Source organism: Calidris pugnax, unplaced genomic scaffold (assembly GCF_001431845.1).
Source record: "Calidris pugnax isolate Ruff unplaced genomic scaffold, ASM143184v1 scaffold111, whole genome shotgun sequence".
Lineage (NCBI taxonomy): Eukaryota > Metazoa > Chordata > Aves > Charadriiformes > Scolopacidae > Calidris > Calidris pugnax.
Genome location: NW_015090872.1, coordinates 5,830,614 through 5,844,139, shown reverse-complemented (window position 1 = coordinate 5,844,139; position 13,526 = coordinate 5,830,614). Strand labels below are relative to the sequence as shown.

General features: G+C 46.9%; 1 protein-coding gene across 2 annotated transcripts in view; it reads right to left on the bottom strand.

The window, feature by feature from the left end:
• The window catches only part of LPP (LIM domain containing preferred translocation partner in lipoma), a 316,293-nt gene that overhangs the window by 166,980 nt on the left and 135,787 nt on the right, over nucleotides 1–13,526 (bottom strand). The window contains exons 6-7 of one of the 2 annotated variants that reach the window (XM_014945829.1): nucleotides 11,066–11,178; nucleotides 7,686–7,688 (exon numbers count right to left, since the gene is read on the bottom strand). In XM_014945829.1, the coding sequence (XP_014801315.1) occupies nucleotides 7,686–7,688; nucleotides 11,066–11,178 (116 nt within the window). Of the gene's footprint in view, nucleotides 1–7,685; nucleotides 7,689–8,965; nucleotides 9,073–11,065; nucleotides 11,179–13,526 lie in introns of those variants that run through there. The other variant, XM_014945828.1, reaches the window with a different exon arrangement.

Sequence of the window (13,526 nt, the reverse complement as noted above, 5' to 3'; positions counted from 1 at the left end):
TTCCCTTCAAGGCTGCCAGATGTGTGTCTGGTTTTTGATTTGGCCAGATGACTGGGGCTTGCTTTCTTTTTTAAGAACCTCCTCCTCATTTGGACACCTTACCTTCTACACATTTCTTGTGGGAACCTCAGCTGAAGAAAAAGGACCTGAATTACACAGAAAGCTGAACAACCAGTAACTTGCACTGCCCAGAGACTGCTGCAAGACCCTGCAGAGAGAATCCCCAGTGTGCAGATCCCTCCTGGGTAAGCTCCAAGGTTTATTTCGATACTGTCCGTACGCAGATAAATGAGCGTAAGTTGTTTTCCAATAAGCATTCATACATCAGAAATCATAGCGTCCCCAGTACACATTAGACCTCAGGAAGACACCTTTTCACTGTGTTTCTGCTTGGGGCCAACACAGCCACAGAAGCCAAAGGGGATTTACTTCTGCACAGAAAGTATATTCCCTACCTAAATGTCTTTAAGAGGCTCACCCAACCTCAGCACGGATGAAACGCCACTCCCAGAGGACAGCCCTGCCACCACCTGTGGGAAGCCCTGATGCCCAACCATCTGCACAGACCTCAGCAGTGGCATCTCTTGGGAACATGGAGGGGTATTACAGGGTAGAACCAGGGGAATTTGCAGAGATGGAGGATGAAGGGGAGCGCGACTCGGGAGCGAGTGGAGTAACAGAGCAGAAGAGGAAGGCTAGCCCTGGGACACGACAAGACATCAGGCTGTTTCCATGGCAAAAGAGAAATGTGGAAAGGAGGAGATGAAGAGGGAAGGAGCTGTAGCTCAGGACTGTTGAATGAGAGGAGTTTGCACAGCACCTCTGGCGAAGCTGTCATTTGCTGGCTTCAGCAACACTTGGGAGTTGCTACAGCTTTCCCAAACATTTCTATTTTATGTCTTGCACTACTAAAAACAACACTAAAAATGTCATATGATGTTTTCCAGATGCTCTTCCTTACCTGTTCTTTGTGTGTTAAAGCTAATCAACATCCTGCGTTTTCATCAGCAAATCAAAACTGAAACATACAATTGTGGAGAATGAGAATGGTCCTACAAAGATGGAGTTTAATGGCAGCAGACACTCAAAATCATGTCTGCCCTTTTGCCCTGGAACAAACTCCTCCAGGAGCTCTGGCTACAACAACATTTCTCATTGGTATTTCTACCACCTTTCAGCTTGCTCAGTCACTGTGTCGCACACTCTTCGCAGAGGGAACATTTTCTGACAACAAAACCACCCGTCATGGCAGCTGAAGCTGTTTTTCACCAGCAATGGAAACTAAAAAACAGAGACAGGAATCTGTGTTTGAGCCATTTCCATTCTTGGAAATTAGATGCTCTCACTACTTCTCCATGTTCATGTCTCATTACTCCCAGGCAAAGGTTATGTTGAAGTTTGCCCTACTCTTTGAACTACTCCTGGGCTGTTAAACTGAATTTAGACAGATAACTGGATTCTCCAATCAGTATAGCTATATTTCCTTTCATCTTGTTTGACCAAAGCTCATTTCTGTACTGCACAGCATCATAGTACTTAAAGCACCAAAACCAAGGTGGGAATCTGACTCCATCTGCTCTGTCGTGTTCCAGCCCACCACCACGACCAAGCTGCACGGAAAGGCTTTGACTTTCTAAACCACATCTTCCAACCCCAGCCAGCTTCATAGAAAAGGCGTAATAATTTGCCTGCTGCAGTTTTTAGAATTCCTTCTTGCTACTGACAGTCTGTTTGTCTTGGTCTCGCTGCTGCGTTACAGTTCCCTAATGCAACACAGGCTACCCAGGACTTGACACAGGAGCAACCAATCTTGCAAGAGATCTTTCCTAGGACCTGCTAATCAAACAGAAGATGTGAATAGCACTCAGAAATTATAAAAATGGAAACTTCTTCAATTCTGATCATGTTATCTCACTGTCTTCCATCACTCAGCTCATCTGCTTTGATGGAAGAATTTCCACATCTTCATTATCTTTTTATTTTCCCTCTGTTTAAATAATTCTACCTTGGATACAATAATGTTTTTGCTTCTCTTTTGTCTCTCTCAGGACGGTGCTAGCTCTGACAGGACAAAATTGCCTGCTTTTTCTGCATGCTCTCCATGCCTCCCCTATTACTTTCCACATTCATGTCTCTATTATCCACGGGTGGATAATCCAGGTTACAGATTAACCTCTCTGCAGGTGCCAGCACTGAATCTGACTCCAGCAGTGTGACAATGTCACACAAAGAGACGTACCCACACAAGCCAGAGGTGCCACTAGGGCATGTAACCTCAGGAACAGCCCCCGGGGATCACAGCCTGCTGTTTGGACCCATGCTGGCACATGTGCTAACACTGCCTTACGCCTTAACCTGGGATAGTTTTAGCTTGATAATGTTTGAACATCAAAATCAGCAACATCTCTGACCTTTCTGTTTCCTATCACAACTTTTTAGATGGCCCCATACCCTTATTTACATATGATCTATATTAGGCTTTTGCTTTTTTCTGCTCCCTCACCTCATCACCCGCTGCATGGCAGACTATCAAAAGCTGCTCTCTTCCATCTCCGAAAACATCTCCCAGCCTCAGTCACAACCCTCCTCCCAAAGAAGGCACGAGTGTGCACCAGTGCAGGCCCTGGCGCATCCCATGTGCTCTGTTACTATATTAAACAATAACATAACAAATACATTAAATAACGCAGTAATAAGCATGATGAAAATAATGAGCACAGTTAACTGTTTGGATCCTTGCTTCCTTTGTAGTCCTTGCCGAGAGGTTTAGCTATTAAAGGCTGTATTGCATTACAACATTGCCAAGATATTAATAGCCAGGCAGAGAGATGAATGGCAGGCTTACGCCGTACAATTAAAACTTTTCCAGTTTACCCTTTCAGTAAAATTTGTGGTTTATAATAAGCATCTTTGTCTATTCTGAAGAGAGTAAGGATTGGAAAGTTACATAGATGGGAACAGAGGTTCATTAAAGATTTAAAATAGAATGTGGTTTGGCATTGTAAAACAAACATGCGTATAAGATGGGTTGCATCAAGAGCTGCCTGAAAGAAATGCTCAGTGTTCCTTTTCTCTTGTGATCCTGGATCTACTGCTGACACTACCCACAGCAGGGGATAAAAAAGCAGCAGGGATAAATGTGCATGTTTGATCCCCAATAACATAGAGGTCTACTCTATATCCCACTCATTATGCATTTCTCATACATATAGAAATAGTATGTGTATATATAAGCATATGAGAAAAACATGCATTTTATCTATCATGCATCCAGATATTCATCAACATACACAGACCTTGTATTACTGATTCTTCTCACCTTAGTGCCTAGAAACCCCTATTATAGAGCAAACACATATTGACCTTATAGAGACCCAGCGAGCACTTAAACATGCAGAAAGCATACATGTTATTTGCTCAAGCCTAATTCAGAGCACAGCACATTCCTGTTTCTCAAACACACGAGGACAGCAGAAGAAGGGAGACAGATCAAAAGAATTCCTGCAAATCCAGGGTTTGAGTAAGAGGGTTAACATTACCAGGTAATTTATTTATACTGTTGGACACGGCTTCAATTTAGATAAAAGGCAGTTGCTTATCACATGGATTTTAATAAATCAGGTTAGGAGTCCCAGAAATCTGCAAAAGCTGGCTCTCCAACGGCACGTAATGCACAATGACTATGGCTTTATTTACAGAGTCACTGGGAGTTACTGGTCCTTGCCAGGAGCCAGAGCTGCCCCGTCTTACCCCCGTTCCTCGCCAGTGAGCACCTACGCCCAGGCCAATAATCCCGATGATTAACAAAATCTAGCACTAGAGGGAGGCTGAACACATGTTCTGCTCTCTTTGGCCTTTTCGGCTTCTCCAAACACTGAAAGGCAGGCGATTTCAAGCAAGCCCAGCACCCAGGCAGAGCCCAGCCACCAAGCAGGAGATGTGCTATTTAAGGCAGCACCCCCTGTAGGCAAAAATCACACTTTCCCCTCCCCAACTATTTGTCAATATGCACACCTAAAATAAAAAAAAATAAAAAAATGGGGAAAGAAAAAGGACCAAAAAAAAAAAAAGCAAATTCCTCTGTTGCGGCTGTTTCCTTTGCCGGTGAGTCACAGCCACGGAGAGGCACGGCCGCCGCTCGCTGGGAGGGAGGCAGACAGCAAAACGCCTGGCAACCTCCCCCATAACAAGGATGAGGCTCTCGCCGCCCGCATCTATCAACACGCTCCCACCTTCTCCCAAGTGCGAGCACCAGGGAGAGGCGAGACGGGTCTCCTCTGAACAGCCTTGTCGAGGAAGGCACGTATACCTTCGCACCGTTTCGGGGTTTCTGCTCCCAAAATTCTTTGGCAATAGGAATTGGAGCCCGTCGGCTGATTTCCTGTATATCACAACAGGACAATACACCCTGGTCCATGAGTCCCGTTGTCCTGAACACGGGAACAGCTGCTGCCCACACACAGCGCAGCAGCCCCTCCGTGCACAGGTGGTTAAAACAAGAACCGGTGAATTAAGCTGTTTTATCATAGAATCATAGCATGGTTTGGGTTGGAAGGGACATAAAGATCCTCTAGTTCAACCCCCCCTGCCATGGGCAGGGCCACCTTCCGCTAGACCAGGTTGCTCAAACCCCCTCCAGCCTGGTTTTGAACATCTCCAGGGATGAGGCATCCACAGCTTCTCTGGGCAACCAGTGTCTCACCACCCTGACAGTAAAGAATTTCTTCCTATCTAATCTATATCTACCCTTCATGCAACTGTTCAAAGTCTGTTTGTTTCTTCACATTAAGCCCCATCCTACACCACTTTTGAGCATCCTTTTCCGTATATCCCGAATTCTTTCTGGTCTCAGCCACTGATGGTATTTACTAATTAATTCACAGTTTTTACAGTAATGAGGCAGTGCAGTGTAGCAAATAGAACTGCTCTGGGACGCAGGAGCTCTGGGTCCTATTTTTAGCCTGCCACTGGTCAGCCTGGTGACCTAGGCAAAGCGCTTTCCCTCTGTCAGCTTCCTTATCAGGGAGAGACTGGTATTTCTTTTGTAAAGTGTTTTGTGGCCTGTCAACACCAAACACACTGATAACAGCCGGGGGTTGTTGGGAAAGAGGCGATCTCCCGGCTGAACGCAATCCTCTCCTTTCCGTGTTGCGGTAGCATCTGTAGGGTCCCAAATGCAAATCCGACCCACACTGCAGATACAGCACCTGTGGGTAATTAGCAGTGATTCGTAAATGCATGTTTTTCCAAGGTGGCCCTTGGCAGGTCCACAGCTGAGGGTCACATCTGCTCCGAGCCACCCAGGTCCTGCCCTGACACAAAACGCTGGGCTCTAAACCTTTCCTTTAAGGAGAACTGGTTGTTTCAAAGCCAGTGGAGATCTGAAGTCCCCACGATACAGCTTATTAAGAAGCAGCCAGAGCACACGTGGCTTCCCAGGGATGGGGCAAGGGGTAGGGACTGGCTGTTCACCTCACCTGAGCAACCCTGCCTGGCAAGGAAGGAAGAAGTTGCCAGCACCATGAGCGAGGGTCCCTCTCTGTGAGCAAACAAGGCACTCGAGAGGTTGCTTATGAGAGTTTTTCATTTTTGCTTTCCCCGGCCTGGGCAGAATGCCTGTTTTGAAACTAGAAGGCAAAAAAAGTAATAAAAATCTGCCTCCCTCCCGCCCAGATCTATCTATTTCCCTTTGACAAACAGTGATTTCATTTTTCTTCCCGTCCAGGATTACTTTTTTTTTTTTTTCTCTTTTAAACTGAGCCCAAGCCAACGTGGCAAAAGGCTCTTTGCTCATGTCCTTATTTGTCAAACACGCCATCACCGCGCCCTCACCACCATTCTGGGAACCAGCCCTCGCCTTCCCCGCCTGACTTCAGCCGAAGGGGAACTTCCCAACACAGCTCTCCCCCAGCCCCAAGGCACTCTTTTTAAATACAAACATTTCCTTTTCTCTTATTTTTTTTTTTAAAGCATTACAGTTAATAAGAAAAGTTTTTAAATTTCCTTTCCCTTTCCTCCCCAGCTCATCTGTGAATCCAAACGTGACAGAACGGGAAAACAGAAATGACAAGAAAATGCCAGATCTGTTGCAAAGGTATTTCACAACCCCATCCTCCTCTGATTTCCATCAGAGCATAAGCACCTCAAGGGAAGTCAGATACTAAAGTACCTTTTTGGATCTTATCCTAAGTGGCCAGTTCCACTGTCCAAATAGAGATCCAGAGATAAACAGGCCTACGAAAACTGGGCATTATTATTTTAACTGCTGCTCTTAAGCTACAACTTAAACCGTAATAATCTGTGCAGCTTTTAGCCATCTGCTAACAGTAACACACGAAATTATAATAAACTAAACATATATATTCTGCTGTCCTCATCAACTTAACACCTAGTATAAAAAGCTTTACCTGGAAACACAGCTCACATATTTCCTAAGCTGTCATCAGCACTCTGCCATCCAGAGAGAAATTTTTGTTGTAAAGGGGCTGATTTGCTGGAGGAGATAAATTTCAAGCTCTGGACTAAATGTGGAGGGCTCACACCAGGTCTGCAAGGGCTGAACCACCCCAGGCAGCAGCCTCAGATCTGGTCCATGCTCAGGAACAGGGTCATCTGCTCCAGCACTTACACTTAGCTATGGGGAAACTGAGGCATGGAAATGAAGTGGCCTGGCATCAGAAGAATGGGGCTTGGCTTTAGTTTGTTAGAGCCTGATCCAAGACATGCTCATGAGATCTACGCCTTCAGGCAACCGTGTCACAGCAGAAGGAACGCAGCCACCATTCATTCTGCGCCTTCAGCACAGGAACCTCTGCCTGGAGTTGTAAAAACAACCGTGTTCAACACACAAAGGCATAGAGCAGCTTTCTCCATTGCCACCTGCCCTTTTCCCTCATCTCTTGGGCCTTATGTCTTGCTTCAGCACAGCTTTTGCTGCTCCTGCAAGATAAGGAGCTGATCTTGCAGCACGAGACACCGCTGGCTCCTGACTTAGCCCCGGCTTTTCTCTGTTCCTGATCTCCTTCAGAGGACGGAAGGGAAAAGAAAGGGGAAAAAGGTGACACGGGAGCACAGATTAATGGCTGAGACCCGTGTTTGCTGCGTAGGGTACATCTGGGGGTGGTGACAGGCAGGAGTGCTGGGGCACGACTGGCAGGCTCGCCTTCCTCCAAACGGGATGCCACACAAAGGGATCTTGCTCTAAGCAAGCTCCTGACAAAGCCCAACACTCTGAACACAGCTCCAGCCCCAAAGCCAGAGAGAAAGGGTGTGACGAATAGCAACTTCATGAGCTCAGCGGGAAAAAGCCATCCTCCCTGGCTGGTTCTACCAAGGGACACGTCGAGTGACAGCCCCGAGTGGCTCAGGCACATCTTTCTATGATTCACGTCTTTCAGGCGCATGGTCCTGTGATCTTTGGAGCCATCAGAAGCTGATGACACAAGCCCCTTCCAATAAACATGGTGAGGTCCTCTCCTTGGGCAAAGCCTGACCCTGGAGAAGCACGTGAGGTGCTGTTGCCCTTTCCCACTGCCCAGGCTCCTACCCAGAGAGCGGTGCAGGCGGTGCCCTGCCCTCACCACAAGCCTGCTGCTTCACTGCTTCGACGCTTCCCAGGGCAGTCTGGAAGCTCCCCTGCTCCCACGGGGTCACTCTTCTCGGAGAGATAAGAGACAGAACAACACTTGCTGGGGAATTACTTCATTCCCCCAAGGCTGGGAAAAGCCTTGCTCGAACTTGGCTAATGTCCCTCACGGCTGCAGCCTTTCCTGGCAAGGGAGAACGCAACCCTCATTAACCCCTTCCCTCTCAAAGGCTGCTTATAATGCTGAACCCATTGCAGGAACATGCCGAGGCTTTGTGATGGCATCTGAACATCTCGCCACAGGCAAGAGATGAGAGGAAGCCCACAAGGGAGGAAAATGTTTTCTTTTTACAGAGGCACAAAGTAGATGAATTGACTCTAGAGTTTGTGGCGACATCAAGAACTAAGTCAGGTCACCTAGATCAACCTATATCACACTTAGTTTGCCTTCACTACTCCTCCTAGAAAGCTCTTCCAGACCTTCACAGCCTCAGTGCTTAGAAACTTTCTAAACACGAGCATGAAGATTCTTCTGGCAAGCTCAGCCTCTCCTGTTCCTGCATCAACACTCACCCAGAGCAGAAACAGTTCTTCTCCGGTGCTTATTCCCCAAATGTATTTCAAATTTGCAACCATACCCTCTCCTCAGCCTTCCTTTTGCTCAGCTAACAAGCCAAACTCTTCTGGTCTCCACTGACAAGTTCAGCTCCTCACTCCTTGATCACCTTGACAGCCTGTCCCTGCAGTCAGAAGACATCTCTCCTGCATGTGGCTGAGCGAACACAACAGTACCCAGCACTACAGGCAAGCCAGCAGTGTCTGTTCATACCTTGCAAAGATGTTCACGGTATGACCCTATCCACAAAGGACATGCCATCATCACCTAATGCAACTCAGAAGTTGCACTTTAATCCAGTTGGCAAATCTAGAGGATCCAAGCCAGCAAAGAGTGGGGGAATAGGGTCTCAGTGACATCACTGGAGCCTGGGCCAGGGCTGATTTGCTTCACTTAATTTTCAGTATCTAAACAAAGCACTTTTAGGATCCAATTACTGCCCTAAAGTCTCTCCACAGTCCATGGAAGGAGATGGCCCTTCCAGAAAACAATTCATTCTGGGAAGGCTTCACCCCCATACGCCATCACAAGGACATAAGGCAATTAGTCTTCTAATTCAAGCCGGATGGGAAAAATCCTTTAATAGCCCAGCAAGTTTTGAATGGAAATATTCCCTACTTGGGAAACACAGCTTGCTAAAGCTGACTTGGTTGTTCCTGACACATGATTTCTAACCGCAGCACTTTGCCACCTCGCTTTATTATCTTCATTTCCATAATTTTTGGATCATTTCTGCATAAACGATAAAATTCTCGTCTTCTTACCTGCACATTGAAAGTAACGTCATCCAGAGGGGGTGGGGGGGGAAAGGCACCTTGTGATGATGTCATGTTCCCGAGGTCATCCACAGGAGGTGGGGGCGGAGGAAGGAAGTCCCCTAGGAGAGAGAACCAGAGAACTTAAACTCACCAGCATTCCCCACATCGTGACATGGATGATCAGGATGAACCCGGCAATACTCCACCATCAGTATTGTGGCACAGGACATAACACATCTTTTAAGCAGTAAATGCTCACTTGGCACCCCTTGCTGCTTCAGGAGATGGCTACGACAGCTCAGTAATGTTGGCAGATTGCTTAGAGGTATGCAGACCCTGCAGCAGAAGGTGACTTGCCACAAAGCCTGAAGGCACCAACAACAGGCTCCATAGACTGAAGCTTGCATCTCCAACCTTGCCACAGGCAACTACAAATCTTGTCATAACGAACGCCCCATGTTCAGCCTTGCAATGGATCCCATCCAATTCACTCCCCTTGTGTGCTAGACTATGCCATCTCTTCTCCATCACTACAAAGATAGCATCAGATTCTGTCTAAAAGCAGGGATTCCCTGGTGCAGAGGTCACATGTGGAGGGATGGAACTGGAGCCCAAAATCTAGACCAGCTCATCTCCTGCATCCCTGCTGCTGGCAGGTTGCCACAATGTTTGCATCTCCCTCTTCCTAGAGGAACCTCATAGCTTCATGTAAAGAACTGCTGGGAAGACCACAGGCTCTTCTCAGTGACAATAGCCACATGGTGAGCCAGTTGAAAGCTCAGAAGCATCCACCTCTTAACTCCGAGAAGGCTTTTTACATGGGGCTGACATACAAAATATCTACATTTAATTTGTTTGCTTCCTAACTTCCAAAAGTGCTGATGCAAAGACAAAGAAGCATACTGGCTGTGAAGTCATCCAGCTTAGCATAGAGATGGGAGACCTCTCCTTGAGAACTGCATGGAAGGCGGGATCACAAAGGAAAGCACAAGAACAGAGCAGCGCAGGCTGTGGGCAGCCAGACACCAGGCTCTGAAAGCACCTCCTAAGGATGGAGAAAAGGGTATTTGCTGTTAGCACTGCATGTGGCTCCGGGGGTTGACTCTAGAGTTTGTGGCGACATCAAGAACTAAGTCAGGTCACCTAGATCAACCTATATCACACTTAGTTTGCCTTCACTACTCCTCCTAGAAAGCTCTTCCAGACCTTCACAGCCTCAGTGCTTAGAAACTTTCTAAACACGAGCATGAAGATTCTTCTGGCAAGCTCAGCCTCTCCTGTTCCTGCATCAACACTCACCCAGAGCAGAAACAGTTCTTCTCCGGTGCTTATTCCCCAAATGTATTTCAAATTTGCAACCATACCCTCTCCTCAGCCTTCCTTTTGCTCAGCTAACAAGCCAAACTCTTCTGGTCTCCACTGACAAGTTCAGCTCCTCACTCCTTGATCACCTTGACAGCCTGTCCCTGCAGTCAGAAGACATCTCTCCTGCATGTGGCTGAGCGAACACAACAGTACCCAGCACTACAGGCAAGCCAGCAGTGTCTGTTCATACCTTGCAAAGATGTTCACGGTATGACCCTATCCACAAAGGACATGCCATCATCACCTAATGCAACTCAGAAGTTGCACTTTAATCCAGTTGGCAAATCTAGAGGATCCAAGCCAGCAAAGAGTGGGGGAATAGGGTCTCAGTGACATCACTGGAGCCTGGGCCAGGGCTGATTTGCTTCACTTAATTTTCAGTATCTAAACAAAGCACTTTTAGGATCCAATTACTGCCCTAAAGTCTCTCCACAGTCCATGGAAGGAGATGGCCCTTCCAGAAAACAATTCATTCTGGGAAGGCTTCACCCCCATACGCCATCACAAGGACATAAGGCAATTAGTCTTCTAATTCAAGCCGGATGGGAAAAATCCTTTAATAGCCCAGCAAGTTTTGAATGGAAATATTCCCTACTTGGGAAACACAGCTTGCTAAAGCTGACTTGGTTGTTCCTGACACATGATTTCTAACCGCAGCACTTTGCCACCTCGCTTTATTATCTTCATTTCCATAATTTTTGGATCATTTCTGCATAAACGATAAAATTCTTGTCTTCTTACCTGCACATTGAAAGTAACGTCATCCAGAGGGGGTGGGGGGGGAAAGGCACCTTGTGATGATGTCATGTTCCCGAGGTCATCCACAGGAGGTGGGGGCGGAGGAAGGAAGTCCCCTAGGAGAGAGAACCAGAGAACTTAAACTCACCAGCATTCCCCACATCGTGACATGGATGATCAGGATGAACCCGGCAATACTCCACCATCAGTATTGTGGCACAGGACATAACACATCTTTTAAGCAGTAAATGCTCACTTGGCACCCCTTGCTGCTTCAGGAGATGGCTACGACAGCTCAGTAATGTTGGCAGATTGCTTAGAGGTATGCAGACCCTGCAGCAGAAGGTGACTTGCCACAAAGCCTGAAGGCACCAACAACAGGCTCCATAGACTGAAGCTTGCATCTCCAACCTTGCCACAGGCAACTACAAATCTTGTCATAACGAACGCCCCATGTTCAGCCTTGCAATGGATCCCATCCAATTCACTCCCCTTGTGTGCTAGACTATGCCATCTCTTCTCCATCACTACAAAGATAGCATCAGATTCTGTCTAAAAGCAGGGATTCCCTGGTGCAGAGGTCACATGTGGAGGGATGGAACTGGAGCCCAAAATCTAGACCAGCTCATCTCCTGCATCCCTGCTGCTGGCAGGTTGCCACAATGTTTGCATCTCCCTCTTCCTAGAGGAACCTCATAGCTTCATGTAAAGAACTGCTGGGAAGACCACAGGCTCTTCTCAGTGACAATAGCCACATGGTGAGCCAGTTGAAAGCTCAGAAGCATCCACCTCTTTTAACTCCGAGAAGGCTTTTTACATGGGGCTGACATACAAAATATCTACATTTAATTTGTTTGCTTCTTAACTTCCAAAAGTGCTGATGCAAAGACAAAGAAGCATACTGGCTGTGAAGTCATCCAGCTTAGCATAGAGATGGGAGACCTCTCCTTGAGAACTGCATGGAAGGCGGGATCACAAAGGAAAGCACAAGAACAGAGCAGTGCAGGCTGTGGGCAGCCAGACACCAGGCTCTGAAAGCACCTCCTAAGGACGGAGAAAAGGGCATTTGCTGTTAGCACTGCATGTGGCTCCAGGGTAAGCAGACACCTGTAATCTGGACCACTTTGGTAGATTATTATTTCTTCTCATAAAGGTTGATGCTGCCAGTAGAGCTGTTTGCTGTTGGCTCTCCCATGTGCAGCATCTGGGATGGTAGTTCAAAGTCTGATGTTTCACGTATAGAGGAACTGTTGCTTTTGGAGGGTTTTAACCCTTTTTGGGAGGAAACAAGGGCTCCCTACTTGACCCTCCACATCTCCTTGCCATGTCACACTCCTCCCAGTCCTCAGCACCATCCTCAAATACCAAGGAGCAGGCTCCAAACCACTCAGAGAGATGCTTTGTCATACCCCAGTGACACCAGGCTCTGAAAGCACCTCCTAAGGACGGAGAAAAGGGCATTTGCTGTTAGCACTGCATGTGGCTCCAGGGTAAGCAGACACCTGTAATCTGGACCACTTTGGTAGATTATTATTTCTTCTCATAAAGGTTGATGCTGCCAGTAGAGCTGTTTGCTGTTGGCTCTCCCATGTGCAGCATCTGGGATGGTAGTTCAAAGTCTGATGTTTCACGTATAGAGGAACTGTTGCTTTTGGAGGGTTTTAACCCTTTTTGGGAGGAAACAAGGGCTCCCTACTTGACCCTCCACATCTCCTTGCCATGTCACACTCCTCCCAGTCCTCAGCACCATCCTCAAATACCAAGGAGCAGGCTCCAAACCACTCAGAGAGATGCTTTGTCATACCCCAGTGACCCGCAGTCCTCTGGACCACCCGTGCCAAGGTTCAAAGCCCCGGGCACGGGCACCAGCTGGGCAGCACCGCTGGCACAGCACCTTCATGCTATTTGCTGTGGGAAGCAGACGGGTCTGCAGCCCTGGAAAGCTGTTCTGTTTGATTCCAAATCACTCTCTGAAAGGCACAAACTCCCCCTAGGACTTTTAGGGATCTTATTTCCCAGGAAAGTAATTTATTCCCATTTTCCCCAAAGCGAGCACGGATAGAACTCAAAAAACCCCTCTGAATCAATAAGGAAGTATCATCCTCAACACAGATGCATGAAGATAGTTTGAAAACAACACACTGAAAACTAATTTAAGACAACCATGTTGCTCCAATACATAAAATCCCGTGAAACCTACTGGCTCGTGATATTATAGAGTTCAAGATTGATTTTTAAGAAAAATTACGTCCAGTAACATCTGCAGTATCCTCCTCTTTGCCCTATAATTAATCCAAGCTTTTATTTCAAATCATATGAAATACAATACAGAGTAAAAAGAAAAGAGGAAATATTTTGAAATTAATATCTTGGTGCTTAGTTCTAAAAAATGCTGGGATGTTTGAGTGCTAAGTAAACTCTTCTTCTTTGCTCTGAAAATGACCCTCTAACCAATGTGATTTTG